Source organism: Sander lucioperca, chromosome 9 (assembly GCF_008315115.2).
Source record: "Sander lucioperca isolate FBNREF2018 chromosome 9, SLUC_FBN_1.2, whole genome shotgun sequence".
In the NCBI taxonomy this organism is placed as follows: Eukaryota; Metazoa; Chordata; class Actinopteri; order Perciformes; family Percidae; genus Sander; species Sander lucioperca.
The window spans coordinates 8,809,697-8,832,194 of NC_050181.1; the positions used below are offsets into that span (position 1 = coordinate 8,809,697).

General features: G+C 39.7%; 2 protein-coding genes across 10 annotated transcripts in view; one reads left to right on the forward strand and one right to left on the reverse strand.

The window, feature by feature from the left end:
* Positions 1–1,007: 1,007 nt before the first annotated feature.
* On the forward strand, positions 1,008–13,779 carry abhd3 (abhydrolase domain containing 3, phospholipase). The gene is made up of 9 exons (XM_031294516.2): positions 1,008–1,323; positions 3,051–3,214; positions 4,869–5,051; positions 6,401–6,446; positions 9,645–9,757; positions 10,362–10,535; positions 10,986–11,034; positions 11,127–11,292; positions 11,413–13,779. Exons 1-9 carry the CDS (start codon positions 1,153–1,155, stop codon positions 11,595–11,597), a joined length of 1,251 nt encoding a protein of 416 aa, XP_031150376.1. The 5' UTR covers positions 1,008–1,152; the 3' UTR covers positions 11,598–13,779.
* Positions 13,780–15,630: 1,851 nt separating this feature from the next.
* Positions 15,631–22,498, reverse strand: part of greb1l (GREB1 like retinoic acid receptor coactivator) — a 45,781-nt gene continuing 38,913 nt past the window's right edge. For 6 of the 9 annotated variants that reach the window (XM_036005243.1, XM_036005242.1, XM_036005241.1 and 3 more), the window contains exons 27-34: positions 22,278–22,439; positions 21,863–22,067; positions 20,962–21,124; positions 20,494–20,709; positions 20,257–20,398; positions 19,966–20,166; positions 18,587–18,725; positions 18,103–18,266 (exon numbers count right to left, since the gene is read on the reverse strand). In XM_036005243.1, coding sequence (XP_035861136.1) covers positions 18,103–18,266; positions 18,587–18,725; positions 19,966–20,166; positions 20,257–20,398; positions 20,494–20,709; positions 20,962–21,124; positions 21,863–22,067; positions 22,278–22,439 — 1,392 coding nt within the window. Of the gene's footprint in view, positions 17,845–18,023; positions 18,267–18,586; positions 18,726–19,965; positions 20,399–20,493; positions 20,710–20,961; positions 21,125–21,862; positions 22,068–22,277; positions 22,440–22,498 lie in introns of those variants that run through there. The other 3 variants (XR_004898316.1, XM_036005237.1, XM_036005244.1) reach the window with 3 other exon arrangements.

The window sequence follows — 22,498 nt, forward strand, 5'->3', positions numbered from 1 at the left end:
CGACTAGCTAAGGTGATTGTAATTTTTCCAGTGCCACATCAAAACACCATACAAATATACAGATAGGATACAGAAGCATTACTCAATGAAGACTGTTTAAGTCCATTAATGAATACTCTAGGGATGTTACAATGCTTTGACGCATGTTCCTTATAGCCAGTCCCTCCAAAGTCCAGAAGATGAGGAAGACAAGGCCACTTGTATCAATCTAAAATGTGCACAACATTTTATTAATCTTTTCCTCACAATCCAGATATTAATTTAACTGTTCACTTAACAGACTCACCAATACTGCACATAGTTTAATCTGATAATACCAAAACAAGTTTATGGTAGACTACTTTTGAAATCAAACTACACAAACCTCCGGTGGGCCTGGATTGTAATAGTCCAATATAGGGCCCAGTAGTGAAAATGTCATGTGGGCCCCTATTGACCTCGTTTTTTTTCACTCTGTGTATTGTGTAAGTATTAAGCAGAAATGTACCAGGTACAATGCACAATATAAGCTCAATATGAACTAAAAAGGCCTTAATCATAGATTTTAACTCGGGCCCTTCTCTACAAAATGGGGCTCCAAGATAATACAGGTGTTGCCTTAAGGCATCTATAATTTCAATTTAAAATGTGCTTTGTGATGCATACAGTATTAACACACACATTCTCAGTTAATTCAATTACCACAAACTAATTGCCACATGGTGAACTTGAGTCCCCTTGGGCCTCTTGTGGTATAGCCCCCTGGGACAAATCCGTGATCATTTTTCAGAAACTAAAGGGGTTTAATGATGCTCATTATGCATAGCTCATGCTGTCTTTGCAAATCTATTTGATTGTCTTTTGGCTGAGTTATATCACACTTAAGGGAAGACTTCCAGGCTCATACTGAAACTGCAGCCCCGCATGGTGCACATCACCTCTGCTGGCTGCAGGGGGCGATTGACTGACTGACTAACTGACTGACTGACTGTGAGCGGCTCTTTTGAAAGCTGGTCAAAGAGCGCCCCCGCTCGCTGATATATATAAGCTAAATCTCCTCTACATCAAGTCCCCTTGACTGTCTCCTTCACTGTGGTCTCGCAGGCAGACACAGCTGACTCCACCCGAGCTGGCCGCTGTCCTTGCAGTACGGGGGAAAACAGGGACCTTGCAATGATCTCGCTGGACTTCAATTTCAACATTTTGACGAGGGACCTGTGCGACCTGTCACATTATCTGGAAAATCAGGTCAAAGTCGGGCTGTTCGGATCGGGAGTAGGACTGTCTCTGGTACTGGGCTTTAGCGCAGCGTACACCTGCTACTATTTGCTCTCAGTAGCGAAGGTAAGTAACGTTTACTTGTGGTTTATACCGGCTGCTTTAAAGGCACTATTCTTTGCATGAGCCGTGTATGTTTAATTAAAACCGAGGTGTGTGCTTTTCATGGCGGAGCATCATCACTTGCCAGGCGAGACGATGATACTCGACCGGTACATTTGCCGATGGAGGTTTCGAATAACGTTACATCTGTCTGCACATGTGGGATTGCTCTCAGGCATATAGAACACACGTTTTAATTATCATATTTACCGGGAATTATATAATCTACATCCATGTGCAGCGCTACAACAAATTAATCCGCAGCAAGACAATACAGTTATGTCGGCATTGACTAAGCTAGGCTAACGTTACTGTAACGTTATGTTAGCTAGAAATGCCGGTTGAAGGTTGTTTTTTTTGGTTGGTTTTGTAACGCATTGTAAGTTGATTACGGGCGGCCAGACACTCCGAGTGTTGACTTTATACAATAATAAATCACAATTTGAACAAGTTTATCATGTATGAGTTTAAAATATGAATAGAACAAAAATGTAGTCTAATTTAAATACTAAACATTATTCTGTTTGAATTTTAAATTAACTGGATTTAACGGTACATTGCCAGTCGGCCTAATATTTTCTCCAGTGGAATGACTTAAAACAAAAGAGGTGGCTAGACTTCTTGTTAAATTTACAAACCACCATGACATCCCGTTGTTATGCAGGCAATGCACACCTAACGTTTATTATCAGTATGCTCTTGTGTAATAGAGACCTCAAATGCAGGTTCGTGCAGATGGGTTTCAGTAACAACTTTTAGTGGATGCTGAAATTTGAGTCATGTATTACAACTGAAATCTCAGTTTGAAGTGTTATTTAGCAGTCTGTTTTAATGTTTTGCAGCAGATCTGCATCACAAGATTTGATGTTAGAGACAATAATGCAACAAGTTATGCAATTTAAGACAATCATTTAAGACAATAATGACGTAAGCTTAGCACTTGACTTGCATTATTTACATTTGCACTGTTTACTATTATTATTATTATTATTATTATTATTAGAGCTGCAAAGATTAATTGATTAATCGATTAGTTGTCAACTCTTAAATTAATCACCAACTATTTTGATAATCGATTAGTCGGTGTGAGTTTTTTAAGACAAAAGTAAAACTTATTTGATTCCAGCTTCTTAAATGTAAATCATTTCTAGTTTCTTTTCTCCTCTGTGACAGTAAACTGAATATTTTTGAGTTGTGGACAAAACAAGACATTTGAGGACGTCATCTTGGGCTTTTGGGAAACACTGATCCAAATTTTTCACCATTTTCTGACATTTTATAGACCAAACAACTAATCGAATAATCGAGAAAAATAATCAACATATTAATCGACTATGAAAATAATCGTTAGTTGCAGCCCTAATTATTATTATTGCTTTATTTTACACATGCTGCCTTTTAAAATTGTTTTATTTTGTATATCTGTAGTACATATTGTAGATTTGACATTGTTCAGCATTCTGTGGACAGCAAAGGAAGAATTTAATTGTACAGGGAATCATGTTTCCTTACTGTGCATATGACAATAAAACTTGAACTTAGAACTTAGAACTTAGACCATATTTTATTACAGTGATGGATCTGCTGTCATGTTAAATAACATCACATTAATTTATCCCTGAGGCAAAAACATAGAAGTCATTTTTTTTTTTTACTCTAACCTGTGCCACACATTCACCTGTCTTTTGCAGAAGCCCCAGCTCATCTCAGGGGGTAAGAAATTCTACCACTTTCTGAGGGAGCAATGTCCGGTAGTGTCAGAGACCTACTACCCCACCTTTTGGTGCTGGGAGAGTCGCATCCAGACTCTACTAAGACCCTTTGTCACAGCCAAACCTGGGGTCGTCTACAAAAAGTAAGTCCTCACTGTGACTGACATACTAATTATCCATCACACAAGTTTTTTTTTAATTTCCTCATAATGGGAATATATTTCTCCTTGCAAGCAGACACACTTTGACCTGGTTAATAGTTAAAATGTTTATTTGAAATTACCAAAAAATCAGCTTCAGTCACATGCAAGCTAGAAAGTTCCCTTTTGACATAGTAGATGTGCATTTATAATGACAATTTACTTGTTCTGGCATTCAAGAGTAGCCTAAATAAATGCCGTTGCAGAATTCCCCATGCCTACATTGAAAAACTTTATTAAGAACTAGCTTGGTCACTGAGAAACTGCCATTGCGTATTTTTTTTAATTCGTTCTTACCAGTTTCACAACTGGAAACAAATCCCCATCTTGTTCTTAGCCAAGACTCAAAGGCTCAGAGTAGAGACAGAGATCTTTTGTGCCACGATGCTGGCTTGGGCCGTCCTGCCTGCTCCTTGATAATGTACAGTCTGTTGAAGATTAATTGCATTCCTTGCCCCCTGCGCACAAAAAGGAGATTAGAATTAATTAAGAGAGACTTATTTTTCATTATTACTATGTATTATATCAGCTGTATGTCTAATTCTGTGTATGTACTTTGAGAGCAACAAAAAGCCGGAGTCAAATTCCTTGTATGTGTTCACACTTACTTGGCCATTAAAGCTGATTCTGATATTACTTATTTATTCATATTACATTCTCGTGTAATTTGTGTCATGTATTTAGACATTCCCTAATTTCCATGGCCATGCTTTTTGGCTAGGTTTATGTGTGTGTAAACAGTATACATTGCACATATAATATGCAATGAAATTGCAAATGCAAATGATCATAAGTTGTTTGTCAGCCCTTCACTAAGGTTGTTATCACATTTCCTCCGGGGACAACAGGGCGTCCCCTTCATTATGAAGTTACCGAAGCCTGACCCAAGGACAGACACAGTGAAAACTGTCCTATTTGTCATTGGCTGTCAGGGTGAAATTTCGCTCATCTCATTGTCCTAGCGGAGGATTAGTACCAGGTCCCCTCCCACTTTGTACACTGGTCACTCTGGATTGGCTCCCCTCATTGACTTTAAAGTCTAGCTTTAGTTGCATATTTAATGGCGGTTCTGTAATTTCATGCTGATGTCTTTCCCTCCGGCCGACCAAGCTGGCTTACTAGCTGCTGTGTGCTTGCAGGATTTCACATGCACTAGCACTGGGCATTAATGACCTCATCTGCCACTTTGGGGTTGTATAGCTTTAAATTGATTGACTAAAAGAACCCAGTGGTGCAATGCCCTCCTCCTTATCTTAACCTTGCTGCGTGTTGCAAAGCATACTGACAAGATAATCACAAGGGGAATGAGGCAGCTGTAAGTGAGTGTTGGGGAGTGCTTGTGATGGACACAATGAAATAGTCACTTCACCAGGAACTAAACAACAATTATTAATTGTGCAGAGAATGGAACCAGAGAATTTTAACAATTTGAATGACCATTCAGTGAGCAGATCTTGTCAATGTTGTCCTGTGTGTGTACTTGAGTGTTTGCATGTGTTTTAATGCGACAAATTAATAGATACATAGAGTTACAGATGGAAAATAATATTCAGAAAGATCTGAGTTGCTGAGTTGCGTCTCCCACTTGTCTCTGCAGTGAGCTTATTAAGGCAGCAGATGGAGGACAGATCTCTTTGGATTGGTTTGACAACGATGACAGCCTCTCTCATCCTGACCCTGCCACCAGGCCCACAGTCCTCCTTCTCCCCGGTCTGACCGGCACCAGCCGAGAGTCCTACATCCTGCACATGGTCCAACAGAGCCGGGATCTGGGCTATAGGTGGGTGGTCTTGGCTGGACACCCTGGCTGAGGTCCAGCGCTGAGCACTAAATCACACAACCTACTCTCTCTATTGCCTCATGCATATTTTCATACAGATATTTTGTCCAGTCAAAAACAGAATACTTCAGCAGTCATACCAATATTGATTAAAAGGTAAAACCTGACTCCCACTTTTGTGATGATTTTGTTACTTTTATATAATGTGTGCACAAGTGCCAGGGGCTTGGGGTTATTTCAGGTGAAGTGCACCAATAAAGCGGACAGCTAAGCTCTTTGTCAAGAGCTGCTTTTGTAAATAGCCAAACGTAGCACAAACTCGAAGAGTTGCAGAGGGAGGCAGGTTTTCCCCTTTTTCTCACTCTTCAATAGGCCCTTTCTCTGTATTCACTCATTCTTTCACTCAGGTTTGGGAATGCATGGCAAACTCAGCATCTTCCACCCCTCACCCCTGTCTGTGTAGCTTAATGAATTACAGCTTATCCCAGTACAAGCTTTGCAGCTTAGCCCAGACCAGCTTCTGAGTCTATGCTGCAGTGTGTACACACACACACACACACACACACACACACACACACACACACACACACACACACACACACACACACACCCCAGTTACACCGACGAAAGAGCAGGTCTGACTCCAGATAATAGATGAGAGGAGGGATGCTGATGCCTTTGCTCTATAGTACAGACAGACTGCTCTTCACACAGCTGTGCCTCTCTGCACATCTCATCATATTCCCAGTTCAGTTTTTTTTAAAGTAAGGAACATTTGTTTAAAGGAATTTGGGCCACCGTGTTCCTTTGAACATGGAAGAGGGTAACTTATAGTGACAACAGAAAATACAAGCATAAGCTTACTAGAGCTTTTGTTTTTCTTCCTAGGTACACAGGATTTTGATCAATCAATTGACCAATCCCTTGAATTTAGGGCCGCAATTAACAAATATTGTCATCATTAATTAACCTGCCAATTATTTTCTTGATAAACTGATTAATCTTTTTGTCTATAAAATGAATGAAAATGTCCAACACAATTTCCCAAAGCCCCAAGGTGACAATATTTTAAATGACTTTTTTTGTCTGACCATGAGTTGAAAACCTAAAGATATTCAGTTTACATATAAACTTACATAACAACGTAAAGCAGAAAATACTCACATTTAATTAGCTGGTACCAGAAAATAGTTGCTGATTAATTTTCTGTTGATTGACCAATCGATTGATCGACTAATCGTTTCAGCTCTATTCAAACTTGTTTCAGCTACAATCAATAGATTAAGTTATAAAAGGAATAATTAGGGAGCCTATCATAATTTATAAGAGTATATGTTTGTGTATTTCAGATGTGTGGTATTCAACAATAGAGGGGTTTCCGGTGAAACGCTGCTGGTAAGAATCTAACGTGTCTCTTAGTTTTCAACCTATCATTCTTTGTTATTTAATTTCTTCATTTGCCTTGTCAATATTCAGAAAGACAGACATGTATACTGGATAAAAAGGACTGTTAAGGACAGTTGGTTTTCCCATTTGTCGGTATGACAGCTTCCCAGTAGAGTTGTCCTTTTTATTGCTTCAGCCAGCACAGAGCATGATTCCACACGTGTCACAGAGCCCACAGGGAGCCCTAAGTGGATGCTGCACAGACAATGTTGTTGCACAGCAGGGATTAAGTTGCAGGCATATACTGTATTTTAATGCCGATTCACAGAAATATGACCTTGTCGTGCGCATGCTGTTCTGACACCTGGCTTAATCTGTCCTCATATACCCGGGTATATTTAGCCAACAAAATGGGGCCCGAGCTCTGATAGCTCATAGCATGCCCACTGTGTTTTATGTCTCCCCCTCTCTGTCTGTACATCTTTGGAACAGAGGCACATTCTTTATGGTCGTATCACCCTGATCTAATCATACTATCACTACCATACAGAGATCTCATTCATAGCACATATAATAGTGTTTCATTGCAGGCAGGGATTGCCCACAATCAATCTAATGTTCCTCTTAGTGGGTGTAAATTAGAATCAGTGGCTAATCTGTCACCTGCTGTTGTATTTGTCATATTCTGTCTCAGCTGCAAATAAAGGGTAAAAGTGACACTAAAGCAAAGTTGCTAGTGTCAGTTTGATTTAAACATGTTTTCTAGGTCACATCCAGAATTTAGTTGGCTCAGCTGTCCTCAGATTTAAAAAAATAAAATAAAAAAGTTTGAACTCTGTAACCTAGGACTGTACCAAGTGGTGATGATAAGGTGTACACTTTCTCCCTTATTTCACTGTGGGATTGTGCTATATTCTATACAAATGATGTAGCATTTGTATGCTCCTGTGATTGTTTTCTTTGTGTCCAGTTTGTGTGAATATCGTCCATTGTTTAAATAGGTCAGCGCTTTAGTTTACAATGACCCACTGTGTAAAAGATGCCCCCTGCCTCAACTGTTCTGAGTACTAGTGCCCAAATTCTAGGACTCATAAAAGCCTATTACAACTTTCCTGTGGAATGGCTTTGCAGTGCAAATATTTCCCCCAACTATTGGTAATATATTTTTTCTTTTAAATATCTTTATGTTAGAATTCAATTAGTAAGTTTAGCTGTTTCACTGCAGAGTCCACAACTTGTGCAGGCCTATATGAGGAACCGTAAGAGAGTAGCCAAACAGGAATTTATTTTGCCTGTGTTTCTGCTTGAATCTTAATGAAGAGCCTTGTAGAGCTTTAAGAGTCAACAGCATCCGGAGAAATTTGACTTGTTAAATAGGCTCCTTCGAGTTCCAGCTGTTTTTTTTGTAATGTTAAATAACCTGCTCTGTCTGCCATCTTTTTCAAGTTGAAAAGGATTTTACCCTATACCCAAAAATCATAGAACAGTGTCCAGTGTTCAATTGTATCATACCCTATAACATAGTATTTTTCAAGAAAAGTCATAGCTTTGCAACATTAAAGAAAGATTTCACCCTTTCTTGGCCTGCAAAAAAAAAAAAAAAAAATATATATATATATTTATATATATACACACGGTAGGTTATATAGTTAAAAATAAATCTGCTGTTCACACCTTTACTCATTTACAGTGAGTGTGGACTCACTTCTGCAGCAGATGCCTCACACCTATGACAGTGCAAAACACAACAACTTGGAGAAAAACACAGCATATCTAATTACTGTTTGCATTTTAAAGGTGCTATAGGGAATTGTGTTATCTGTTTAGGTCTTGCAACTAACATTTATTTTCGTTATCCCAAGGTGAAGTCTTCAAATGTCTTGATTTGTCCAACCAACAGTCCAACGCCCACAGTCCAAAGATATTTAGTTTCTTTGTAAAACTGCTGACATATCAGAGGATGGACACTCCTGATGGGATTTAAACCCACAATCCCTGGCGTAAGAGGCCAGTGCCTTATCCAATAGGCCACGGGTGTAGCTGCTGGGGAGCCAATCTGCACAAGGCAGTGTTCAGTGGTAGTTAACATTGACACAGTAATCCTTTTAAATGACCTTTTCTGTGGAAAGTAAAATCAGGGAATCGTTAAAAGTGTTCAGTCCCTGCCTGATGTTGTCCATTGTTGCATACACTACAGACTAATTGCTTGGTCTAGAAAACATCTGACAAAAAATTGTCCATTACTGTTATCTTTAAATGTATTTTGTTTTGTCCGAACAACAGCCCAAAACCCAAAAATATTCAGTTTACTATTGCAGAAGACAGAGAAAAACATCAATCAATTATATAACTAATCATTTCAGCTTTAGTTTGATTTGCCTTATATATCATATTGATTAACTTAACAGAGCATTTTGCATTACTGTACAGCACCAGCACATAACAATAAGTGATCTTCCCTAAAAAATGGAATAAATATTATATAAAATATTCAATACCGGTACTGATACCAACACGTGATCTCGATGCCGGTTCCAAAATGATACTTTTTTCGATACCAATTTTATAAAACAAAAATATTTTTTAAATTTATTTTTCACCTCCTACTACGTGAGCCCACTCCCTTTGCGTAACGTAGAGTTTTTCCTGCCTGCCTCTACGACCTGTAAAGTTAGACAGCCAATCACATGCTGCATGCTGCATGCTGCATGCTTATTGGCTCATTGACACTGATGAGATTTACTCCTTGGGAATTGAATTTGGGTTTTGAATGACGAGGCATTTATTGATACTCGATACTTTAGAGTCAATTCAGTCAGTGCCTTAAAAGTATTGAATTCGGTACCCAGCCCTAACCATGAGCTGCAGCAGCCTAACAGTGAGGGACTCTATAGGTCCACTTCCTTTGCTGCTATCTCTCCCTGTAAATAGCAAAGGTCCTGATGTCGCCCAGAGAGATTGTGTCTGCTACATATTAATCTGTAAGCTCCATGTGTACATGTCTGTCTTTACTGTATGTGTTATGTCTGCTTCCCACACATGCCTACTGTACTGTATATTATGTGGTATCTGCAAAAGATTGTTTTTTACTGCAGCATAATCATACTGCTGCAAATTAGTGCAAAATCAGTATTTGCAACTATAACTAACAGTTATCTTAGATAGAGAAAGAGAAACAGTAAAGGCTGACTCTATTGTCTCACCCAGACCCCCAGGACCTACTGTGCAGCCAACACAGAGGATCTGGAGACTGTTATTGAGCACATCCAGAAGACTAATGAAGCTGCTCCAATCATGGCTGCTGGAGTATCAATGGGCGGGTAATGAAGCCACTCACTACCAGCTGACTGGAAATTTCAGTACTGGCGGCACTGATATCAAATCTGAAAATGTGACCTAAAGCTGTACAAGACAATTTGGTTGGTGACTTGGTGGAAACTTGCAACTAAATAAAATGAACTGCAATACCCAGAAATCATCAGACATAATATAATCCATCATTAGTGAACTACACAGAGCCCACTCTCATTTACTAATTCAGTTAGTCTGTGACTGGTTTGTGCCAAATGTTACCAGTAGAGCAAAAGAAGAGGCATAAGATATCCTGGTAGTAAGTCTAACTTTCTCTTTGTGCAGCAGACAGTTTGTGTTTTGCTTTAAATATTCAACTCTTACACTTCTTATGGGTTTATAGAAGTGAAATTGTTAAACAATTTTTTGTTATTATAATTTACAATATTGGTATCGGACTCAAAAATCCAGTATCGGTCGGGCTATAGTCATTGCTTTATTATGGTCCCAGTGGTTTTTTTTTACTGCACAGCACTAATCCTATGAAGTGATGGATTGGTCAGAAATCGAACATGGTCCAATCCCAGTTTTTTCCCCATTTGTCCCTTCCTCTCACCCTCTCTCCATATTCAGGATGATGCTGGCCAACTACTTGGGGCGCAAGGGCCGGGAAACCTGTCTGAAAGGTGTTGTAGTCTTCTCAGCAGGCTGGGATGTATTTAAGTGCACTGCTTCACTGGAAAAACCCCTGGACCGTTTCATCTTCAACTCTTACCTCACCAGCTGCCTACAAGCCTCTGTGCACAGGTCTGCTGGGGCCAAAGCGGGATTATTGCAGCTGCTAACTCACTGCTAGTGCTAGGGGCTGGGTTTTAAGTACAGCTCATTACTGTCACATAGAGATAAAGTAGCAGCTTTTTTATGCGTTAACCAAATGTTTGCTTTTTACAGTTCCAGGCAAAACACTTTACTGCTGCTGTATTTTTATTTGCTAATTTATGATCAAAGCATATTAAAAATTTATGTTAATTATATTATTATGTTATAATACCTACAATATATTTCAATGTGTGTATTGGCATGGGCATGATATAAATGCACAGTAATACTCTTGTAGTACTACTTTTAAAAGTGGAGATTGATTGTTTCATTATACTGTTACAACCTTGTCAGCATTTTTGAGGGACATTTCCAGCTGCAAATCATTTTATCTAACAGTAGTGACGGTGACAGTTTTATTTTTAATCTCCCCTGTAGACACAGACCAGTGCTCGAAAAGTGTTACGACATCGATCATGTCATGAAGGTCAGGATTCTTTTTTAGTGACAATTAGTCATAAATGCTAATCTATTTAAATGAAGTAGCCAACATTTTACCAATTGACTTGGTCCCTACAGGCAAAGACCCTTCGAGAGTTTGATGAGCGGTTCACCTCCATAATGTTTGGTTATCCTACCAATGATGACTACTACCATGATGCCAGTCCTGTCCACAGGCTGAAATCTGTGCAGGTGCCAATGCTGTGTCTCAATGCTGCTGATGATGTCTTTTCCCCGTCTCATGGTGAGTCCCAGATTTTCTGTACAATCTGACTTTACTGGCATTACTAATATGGTGGCATGGAGAATGAGAATCTAATCAACGGAGACGAAAAAATTACCTGAATTCCTTGTTTCTTTGCAGCCATTCCAGTGGAGGCAGTGAAGCAGAATCCCAACCTGGCGCTGCTCATAACCTGTCACGGCGGCCATATTGGTTTCCTTGAGGGCCTGTGGCCTCGAAGGAGCACTTACATGGACCGAGTCTTCAAGCAGTTTGCTAAGGCGGTCATTGAACAAGGCAGCGTACTCCAAGACCTCTCCCGATAAGAGAACTTAACAAAGTGTTTTTCTAGTTATACTTCCTTTCTCGAATCCCTTTCTTCCTCTTTCCTTCTTTCCTTTAATCTTTTCATTCATCTTTGCCATACTTCTTTCATTGCTGTATTCCATCCACGTTATTATTCAGTCCATTTTTATTCTATTGTCCCTTGTTTTTCTTTCTGTTTCCTTCCTTCGTTCCTTCCTTTGACCCTTTTCCCTCTTTCACCCTTGATGTTCATCCCTCCTTTCTGCTTTCTATTCATCCTTTATTCCTTCGCTCTCTACCTAATCCTAATCCTATTCTACCTATTTCCTTTCTTCCATTGACTTATTTTTATCTTTGCCCTTCATCCTTTTGACCCATTCTTCCTTCTGCCACAAGCAAAACAAAAAAAGTGATTTCTCATTTGAAGGGCACATCTTATTGAATGCAGCCTTTGTGTTGCATTCAACATTCATTTATTTATTCCATACAGTTAACAAGGCATTGTATGTAATCGCACTCTTAGTGGTATGGTTATTTAAAAAAAAAAAACAAGAATAGCTGTTCATGTCCCTGTTGAAAAGCTAAATCTGTATCCATCTCGTTCTATTGCAATAGCTAGCTAACAAATTCTGAGATTACCTTGTGTAATCATTTTCTTTTAAAGGTAACACAAGTACTGTACATGAAAATCCAATCATCTTTGTTCATGAACCTTTAATACTTACATCAGTAGGATTTTAGCCCTCAGGGATTTTATTTATTTATTCCTGTGTAAATTTGTTTTGTTAATCATTCTCATTTAATCTGTATTTTCCTTGTTTAAAGGTAGATGTTATTTACCAGTTGAAATACAGTTGTTTCTTTTCTTTAAAGTAATAGTTTGATATTTTGATATTTTGGGAAATAAGAATATTTGCTTTCTTGCAAAGTTAAATGAGAAGATTGACACCACCTTCATGCCAGTTCCTTAAATACAAAGCTACAGCTAGCAGCTAATTAGCTTAGCTTAGCATAAAGACTGTAAGCAGGGAGCAAGATTCAGGATTCAAGATTCCTTTTATTGTCATTCAGCAAAACACAGAAATGTAAAGCATGTACGAAATTACGAGCATGGCTCCTTTTTAAAACATAGATAAAAAGATGTTAATAAAACAGGGGAATAGAGCAACAGCTAGCTTGGCTCTATACAAAATCCACCTACGAGCACTGGCAGGCAGATTTCTTTTTACCTTTAGACAGAGCCAAGCTAGCTGTTTCCCACTGCTACCCGTCTTTATGCTAAGCTTAGTTAAACTAACCGGCTGCCTCATAATGTACAGACATGAGAGTACTATCAACATCCTCATCTTCCTCTTAGCAAGAAAGCCAATGAGCGTATTGCCGCAAATGTCAATCTTTTCCTTTCTTTAACCTTCTGCATGCACTTTTATTTTCACACATTCTACCTTTATGCACACCAAATAATTCTACAAATGTATAATATGGGGAATAATTCATTAATGACAAGGAATGTGAAATTGCACTATTTTAGTTGATATTACCATGCCTCTAATTCCTTAATGCAAGGCACTTAATTTCATTTGATACATGAAAGTATATCCCAAAGGCGAACAGAGCAGTATAAGAATTCCATGAGGCTTTCTTTGTGAAAATGTTGGTGGTTAGTTCTGTAAGTAAGTCTGAGGGGACTAGATACAGTGATGTGAATGACGTTAGGCACATAAGAAGACGGAGAGTGTACATATTGGCTGTTTAAAGTGGTGGATGTTCCTTTACAAGATGCATAGTATCGTTAATGGAACCTGGTTGTCAGTCATTTATTGGTTTCGTTTCGCCAACAATGATCAAAGGGCTGGCTACCGTGTATGAGTTGGCATCGATGAAACAATCAGATCTGACTGGCGGCCAGACGCTCAGTAATGCACCGCATGAGGGAGTTTGACTTTTCTGTTCCTGTGGAATTTTGATGTCCATTGAGTAGCATGTCTCATCAGTGTTAGCATGTCCTGAACCTTAACATCACTTCTGTAGCATAAAGGACATGTATTTTTTCATAGGATGCTGCATTTAATTTGTACACATAATACATAAAAAGAAGAAAAAAAAAAATTCTGTCTATAGTATAATTACCAGTATATGCACATGTTCACCATGAGTGTAATATGCTGTATTTAATAAATTATTAAACAGTCTATAGGTCCATTTGTCTGCTGTCTCAAGTGATTTTTGCTTGTAATGCATTTTCTCAACAAAGAATATTGGACTGCTCAACTGACTGTACTGCAAGTTAGAATAATTGAATGCAATTGCCTTTTAAAGACAGAGAGAGAGAAAGAAAGAAAGAAAAGTACATTTCTGTCTTTCTCTGTCTGCTTATAACAATGGGGCTTTATATACTGTGGCTAAATACTGATAATATCCAGACTGCTCTGTCAGAAGCTCATCAGTCACCTGAGGTGTAACGTGCACGCAGGACTTCACCCCCGGTCACAGACTCGTCCCCTGAAGTCAAGGCATTTGACAGTCTACCACATGAGCTGGCTTATTGCATGACCAGCCTGTCACTGCAGGGTCACACTCCCTCTCCTTCTTGCATCACAGTATAGGGTTTTGCTTCCTGGAATTGACTCACTCTACACTCACAGGCTTAGCTGCTGATAGGATATGCATAGCTGCAGTAGTGGATGTGATCCACCAAAGGCAAACTGTAATCCCCCGGCACTCCACTTACCTTCACCCCAACCACCCAATAAGCCCACAGACAGATGAGCTTTGGTTTTAGCTAGATGGTTCATGGAAGCCTGAGAGTAATTAGAGTAGACTGCCAAGAGGGATGAGTGATTTACTGTTGGTTACCATCTATAAAAAATGTATACTATGTGGCAGGAATATCTATTATCAATGTTGTTGATATCTCTGCTCATGTGAGAATGTACACTGCATAATTAGGTAGTGATATAACAATAAACAAGCAATGTTCTTAATTATTACGATGGAATAAAAGGACAATTCACAATAGTATGGTACAGTGATATTTTAACTCATGTCAGTGTTTGAAAGTAGTTAAATAATAATTACTGCATTGCCTGAGGACTCAATAATTGAAAATTATCAGACATTTTCTCCTTTTCCTTCAACGGATGTGTTTAAATATCAGCTAAAAGAACAAATCAAACTTAACATAATCAAGAGAAGGTGAAGAAAGCTAATCTTTACATATTGTATGGTTGTAGTCAAAAACAATCAATTACCTTTTACCTTCTTTTTAAGCATGGGCATTTTCCAGTTTGCCTCTTATGAATCACTTTGGGACATCAAACATTTCTTGGGCTTTGTGCACAACATCTTTTGGCTTTTCTTAAGACAGCAATTATGAGGTGCAAGAATCTGCATGCCAGCAACTCTTTCTTGCCCTCTCTTCCTTATCCTACACTGACTGCAGCTGGCTGAAAATAGCCCTGTGTTATGTCACACAGGGGTTGTAGGTTGATGGAGAATGTGCTCTAATATTACTTCACAGGAGCTGAAATAGTACTGTCCCTGGACCAACAATGCCCCTGTGCCCGTACAGTGAAGCCATTAAGAAGCCATTTCTGCTCTTGAACAGAATATAATATATTGTGGGATTGAATGGATGCAGAGAAGTGTGGGATGATTATTAATCACAGGCTAAAGACAGGACTTCACATGCACTTCAACAACACTGATTTGTATTCATGCACTTGCAGCACACTTTGGAATACTCAGCAGGTACATGGGAAGCACACCAATATAACACGGAAATCATCCAAACAAATGGAAATCAGAGCTTAAAAGGGCACTCCAACAATTTTACACATTATTTTCAGTTTACTTATCACGAGGAGTATTATTCAGCCTGTTGTATAATGGCTTATATGGCTCTGGAGAGAGATTTACAAAGTAAAAAATAACCCTGATGATGTCATCAGGGGAATACCATATTCATGTTTTCCGGTTAACTAAAGCTTTTTTTAGAACTATGTCAATGCAACCATAAAAGACATTATGGGATATGCCATAAAAAAACGCAAATGATTTTAGAAGTCATTTTAATACATTAATAATCTTTTAACAACAATAACATGGCTCAAATGTCATTATGTTCACAGCCCACAAGCACAAAAATGAGGTAGATCACCCAGACACAAGGCTACCACTGGGCTGCACATGGTTATCAAACACATTTCAGTGAAGATTGTGAGAGCAAGTTGCATATTAAGTGTTCAATTTTTAAAAGGAAAGACACATTCTGTGGACCATTGGAGTTTAAGTTAAAGTTTTGATCCCCAGTCTTATATATGGACTCATTTGGGGTTAATTCAATAGTGGGAAACATTTCTTATCTGTCTTAACTTGTATACTGCTAGTTCATATTTCCTACCCCTAATGATGTTCAGTAGATCTAATAATCATTCATTTAGGTCTCGTGCAAAGCCTTTATGGATGGTTTTGAAGAGGAGAGGACACACTCCCTTGGTTTAGGCAAGCTTGCAATCAAATATTACACTTCTATATGATTATCAGTCCAAAATGCTTGTCAAATAAATAAGAATCCCTCATGGACCTGATTTTCATTTTCAATAAAAATCCAACACAAGAACAGGTAGGGATACAGACATGTGGTTAAGGACACATCTAGGTAGATTTTTTTTCTAGCCTTTGCAACATAAAATAAAATGCAATAAGACATCATGACCAAAATATACTGGCAAAAGTTACACAAGACTAAAAAAAACATCAGTAACCCTCAGTGGTTAAGGGGATGATATAATATATTAATAATGTAAACAACGCTTTAAACAGTACAGTAGTCCGAAATCCAATTATTTCATTTAGCTTCACTCAGAAAAACAACATTTCTTCGCCTCACAGTTAATGGTTTCTTCATTCTCATTGGTCCGAAAAAAAAATTGTGACTTGATCAGTAACTGTATGAAACGACATTTAAGGCATATTCTTTGGACAACCCTGTGCAGAAACATATAAAAACATTCTACTTTCAAGTATAGGGAATAATCTGGTCATCTGCTTTTGACAGCGTGTTACCCTTTCTTTGATTATCCTTTGGTTTGGGGGCAAGAGATGGCAGATTGTGAGTTTAGTGTGTGGATGGTAGCCAAGACCATCAACGTCAGCCTCAGAACATTGAAACAGGAGGTGAAAGCCCAGGCACAGTCCGCAGCAGGATATTTGGCAGTGAAGAGGCTTGCTTATTATACAGCATTTACTGACGTAATGTGATTATGCTTAAAATACCCAGTATTCAAGTCAGTACATGCCTAAATACTAAACATATGTAATTTATGTTGCTCCGTCTGATTGGCATTAAACATTAACAGGTGAGTTGTACAATAAAACCCTGTGGCAAGTCACATAAGTGTGTTCTGGACAACAGACCTGCTTCATAGTTACAGAATGTATATTTCAGCCATAATAGAACATTATCATACTACATTCTTGAAAGGACAACTTGTACTTGTCTTTAGTTGTGAATAACGTCTTTGGATAAATAAATGGGTCAGTCATTTAGAGACTAAAACCACACTCATACAGCTCCTCGTCAGAAGGATTACTGATGCCACATAAATATATTCAGATTCACATATAGAGAGAGTCAATCAATGATGGAAACCCAATACAGGCCAAACTCTATGTTAATATTTCTTCAATGTAGTGAGCTTTCTTGTCAATGAGCTTTGTGGAGTTTGAGAGGCATAGCAGGTAAGGAGGGACAAGAAAAGCGAAAGGAAAAGGCAAAGGGCAGCTGAGGATGCCTTTGGTGCCAACATAAGTTAATGCCAAAAATACATGGTGAACTTGGAGAATAGCTTTGTCCCTTCAAGCAACCTTTAAAACCCTGAGATAAACATGTATGTCCAGAATGGGACACACTATAGTCAAAGTATATATGTATGGACACATACAATCTTCAAATGGTTACATCATTGATCTGAGAGCGTCTATTTCGGCGAACATCAAAACAAATAAAGTTTCAGCTGTGCTGTGCTTTTTTTCCACAGTAAATTCTTTTTCAGTAGAACACAAGTTCAAGCGGAGAGAAGCCCAGCTACAAGCAAGCATTAAAACAAGCACTGACCCAGGCGTAGTGCACTGTGGCAGTACAGATTAAAGGAAAGCCATATCAGGTGGTTTTGTGTCCACTCATGGGGCACTTTGGATCTTGTGCTCCAGCATATCCCCTCTGACCTTCCACTGGAATGGCAAGAATTGTAATCGCTGGTTGGTCGGGGAAGACCCAGGACTAGGTGGAGGGATTATATCTCCAACCTGGCCTGGGAACGCCTCGGGATCCCCCAGTCGGAGTTGGTTAATGTGGCTCGGGAAAGGGAAGTTTGGGGTCCCCTGCTGGAGCTGCTACCCCCGCGACCCGTTACCGGATAAGCGGACGAAGATGGATGGATGGATGGTTGGTTTGGAATTAAATCTATCCTCATTTCTGATTGTGTTTCTGCAGCAGAGCAGTCGATTCAGGATGTTTCAGGTTCAAACATGGCGGCCAGTCAGAAAGTAGAGGGGCCGGTCCTCGCTGCAGTTGGCCGTCTGAAACTCGTCCCGCAGGCGGAACTGCCACTCGTCCTCCAGCTCCAATCTGATGACGGTCTGACGCAGGGAACTTCGGTCCTGGCAGATCACGCACAGAGTGGCGCCTGTGGAAACAATCAGGGTAAAAAAACAAAATCTGAAAGGCCCCGCTAGTATCCCTTAGAGGCTGCGCTACTTTCTAAATATACCCAGACTAATGACTAATTGAATGATCTATCTGGTCATATGCATTCACTCATTGGTATAACAGGAATGTGTTAACATGCACAGAAAGACACAGGAATATATATATTGACATGCCCCAGACAACAGTGTCACATACCCCGTGAATCAATCTGGTATAAGATAACTTGAAGTAGATGATATAACAACAGAGACAACAACAGAAGCAGTAGCAATAACTAGGACTACATTGATGTGTCACCTTTGAGGAAGCGGAATTTCTTGAGGAGTCCAGATACGACGAAAGAGTCACAAAGGTAAAGCAGGAGGCCACTGAACAGCAGGCCCTGATGGTTCAGGTTGGTGGAGTGTGGACGAGAGTTGATGTAGCACACAGAAATCTGTGACAAACGATATGACAAGATACACCTCATTAATTCCACTCAAGCAAACTAAAGGAAACAGGAAGCGCATATCTTTCAGGTCACAATTAATGAAATAATCCTTATGAAACCTTGATAAATCCTCTGGGGAGCTATTGGGGACAAGCTAATGTATAGGTTGCATTTTGGGCATCATAATTTATTTCCATTACAGGAGAAAACACAAGAAATGTGTCTAGGCATGCAAATAATTGAAGTTGTGCATAGTGTGTCACCTCATATGCACAAATGTACAGTACAAATATGCACTGTTAGCATTCAGTGTTTGCACGTGTATGCAGGTCAGAATGTTCTAAGCAAAACAGATGGTGAAATTGTGCAACATGTTTCTCTGGAAAATTCTACAAACTGTAGGCTTATAAAAAATAATTGAAATAAACTTAGTCAGCAGGTTTTTGTTATTTTGTCATAAGCCTCTTTCCGACCAAGTAGTTACAGGTAGGAACAGTCCACTTCTAAACAGTTCTACTAACTACTCTCCCCCAAAACCAGTTTTGGCATTTGCATTCGCACTGGCCAAGTGGCCATTGGAACTTGTCTGACTCATCACTTGACTTTAGCGCCACATACAACAACAAACCAGCATGGAGGAGGCCATCGGTATGTTCATGCCTTGCCAGGATAACGGAGTTTGAACGGCGGCGTTTAAAGACTAGGCTGGAGTACTTAACAGAGAAACACAGACGACGAAGGCTCCAGCGTAATATGATCCTAATTAATATGATGGAAGAAGATAGAAGAGCAGAGCACAACAGGCAAACGAAACAACGGGTAAGTTTAACTAGTATTAACAATTAGCTGGTTGAATGCATGATGTTTGTCTTATGAGTTAGCATACGTAGGCAAATTGCAACAGACAGTGAAGAATATGTACTGTTTGTGTTTCAGACATTGCTAGGTCACTAAGGGTTCCTATGCGGAAAAGGGAAAAGACTTTGCCTTGAAGTAGGAGCTAGTCCAGTCGGAACACGAGAAAAAAAGGGTTCTAGGAACGTTATGTTCTAGGAACTGCAAAAATCCCTCCGGTCGGAAAGGGACTATAGTTAATACTTTAAGATTCCCCTGAAACAGTAGCACGGTATTTACAAAGGTTTTCACAATAATTTGTCCCTTAGGTCTTTTTCTAGGTTTAAGTTGAAGGAATGATGCTAATAGTCTTCTCTCCTGCTTTCAACTGCAACCTCCTGGGAGCTCTCACCTCCGGGCTGATGTTGAGGTAGCTGTCGATGGCCAGAACTGGGTTGTTCCTGTTCTGAACAGCCTTCGGAAACAGTCTGTGGCTACAGCTTTGCAGGAACTTTTCAAGCAAGAACTGGGCCGGGGCGTCCAGCAGGGTCTGCTCGCTGTCTGGGGCGCAAACATACTGCGACGGGCTGATTGTGGCGGGGTTTTCTATTTCCTGGGAAGAGAAGAAAGCATTTTAGTGTTAGATGGTGTCTTATACTAATACATTCACTAGAAACCAACTGACAAATAGGCATACACCCACCATGAGTTTAGGTTTGACCACGAAGTCATGGTTTCCCCCAACTGGAATGTGTTTCTTCATTAGGCTAAAGTAGTTAAAGCGACACAGCAGCAGCCCACTGCTGTTCACCCTTAGATTAAAGTCCACCTCCTCACAGCTATACCTACACATAGGACCAAAACAGCAATACCAGGAGATTGAGACACAGCACAAATCACCAAACGTGTGACTGATTGACACAATCCTCTACAAACGTACCGATTAAGGTCATATTGAACATTCTGTGTCAGGTCCACATTAAGCATGACAAAGTCATGGAGGTGACACCGGCTGAAGGGGTGGCTGGGAGATTTGCGAGCCAGGCTGCTGCTCCACCTGCGTGTACCGCACATTGCGTACAGGGAGATCTTCGGTGTGTTTTCCATATGCTGCAGCACTGTCTTTAGTGACACATTCGTTCCATCTGATGTCTCACTGAGAGAGAAAAAGGAGGACAGGGCACACGTGTGAAGCTTTTTATTTGGGGCAACAATCACATACCTTTTTCGTCCTTTCCTTTAGGGTCTCTGAATATTATAATATACACATTTTTTAATCGCGGTTATAGGGGTAACAAAAGCTAAAAGTTTGCTTAAAAGGAAGAAAGAAAATTATTGTGAATAAGTATAACTCTTAAAACTTAACTCCTCTCTCTGCAAATTTTACAAATCAAAAAGAAAATTCTACCTGCTGTCTGCTGTCTGATGGGTGTTCCACAGCACGCAGGAGTCGTCCATCATGACAATGAAAGGCCATACATCTTGCCTATGGACACCTTGCTCCTCAAGTCTGTTTCTCTCCAGCTCCAGGTTATGATATGACAGCTCTTTGATCATGAAGCGAGCAGCACCTTAAACAGACAGGAGCACATGTGTCAATTGTTTCCATTTATACTTTCTCAAAACTGTTACACCTACAGCGCCCATCAACACAGTGCTGCAAGAGGTAATAAGTGCAAATAAAATTTAAAAGCTGCATTACGAATTTTACAAGTGAACTCTTGCAGTTTAGAAAATGCATGTTCTGTAAACAGCAAAGTGTATTGGGTTTATCCTGAACAGAAATGTTGGCAGGCAGCCATTGTGACATGGGTAAAATAGGTAAAAGGGTAATCCCAGTTGCCGTCTATTTAGGAGTAATTTAGTTTAGTTACAGGCCATGCACCTGATTGGCTGACTTACAAATCAGACTATTGTGCTGTAGAAAAAAAGTGACTGACTGTAATAAATATATGACCAGGGTGGCTCTCTCACTGTAATAAAACCCCTCATTATCAGCAGGGAGATAAGTTGCAAGGTGACGTAGACTTAAAGGTACCCTGTAAAGTGTTTGAGCACTAGTAGCGCTATAAAGCAATGTTTTTATGAGTGGGTTCCTGTTTGGTTTGTATCGTGCACACACGAGGATGCATGGTCCTGCATTTTGGTGAGAAACACCTGAACAAAACTCCACAGGGCACATTTAAACTTATTTATGTGTTTAAATCAGTAACACATTGGGGATATTTTATAAAATTAGTGCATCCATAGATTGAAAAATGACATTCTTACAGAGACATTTTAGTTTATTTAGGTAGTAAGCTGCTCACCAACTCCTGCGCTGTTGAACATAGCTGGCAGGACGAGCAGGATGTGGTTGGGCCAGTACTTTCTGTATTGGGGCATCTCAAATTGCTTGACCACCAGAATATGCAGATGAATGGCACCCTCCATGGCATGGAAAATGTTGAGCAGGCCGTGCTCTTGACGTCCTGTAGTAGGGGTGAAGATTGGACTCTTGAACACATCAGGATCCTAGAGACAAACACAGAAAGAAGAAAGTAGAGTAAAAACAAAAGAGTAGTTGTGTAGTAGAAGTTGTGAGGAAAATAAAATATTTAATACGTTGATTTGTGATGCCTCAGTTTCGAGCTTTAGAAGAAAGAACTGAGCACTCCCCCTCTCCAGACATATACGTACCGACACACAGACACACATAATCCTACATGTATCTAGTAAACTAACCTTGGTGGAGACCAGAGGTAGGCGCATGCTCTCCAAGTGGCTGCCCTGTTGACTGAAGACAAAGTGATGCTCCTTGGCTTTGGGAATGACAAACTGGAGCTGGACTTCCTCCCCCAGCATGGACGAGCAGAAGGTGAAAGCATGGAAGGTGCACTCCGACAGCTACGACACACACATGCATTATTAACACCGAGAGATCACCTTTAAGCATGACTACAGAT

Excerpts from the sequence above, each read along its gene's own strand:
- abhd3 (XM_031294516.2), top strand. The coding sequence starts at position 1,153 with ATGATCTCGCTGGACTTCAATTTCAACATTTTGACGAGGGACCTGTGC. Across the intron at positions 3,215-4,868 it reads CCTGGGGTCGTCTACAAAAA|TGAGCTTATTAAGGCAGCAG; the intron begins GTAAGTCCTCAC and ends TTGTCTCTGCAG. Across the intron at positions 11,035-11,126 it reads ACATCGATCATGTCATGAAG|GCAAAGACCCTTCGAGAGTT; the intron begins GTCAGGATTCTT and ends TGGTCCCTACAG.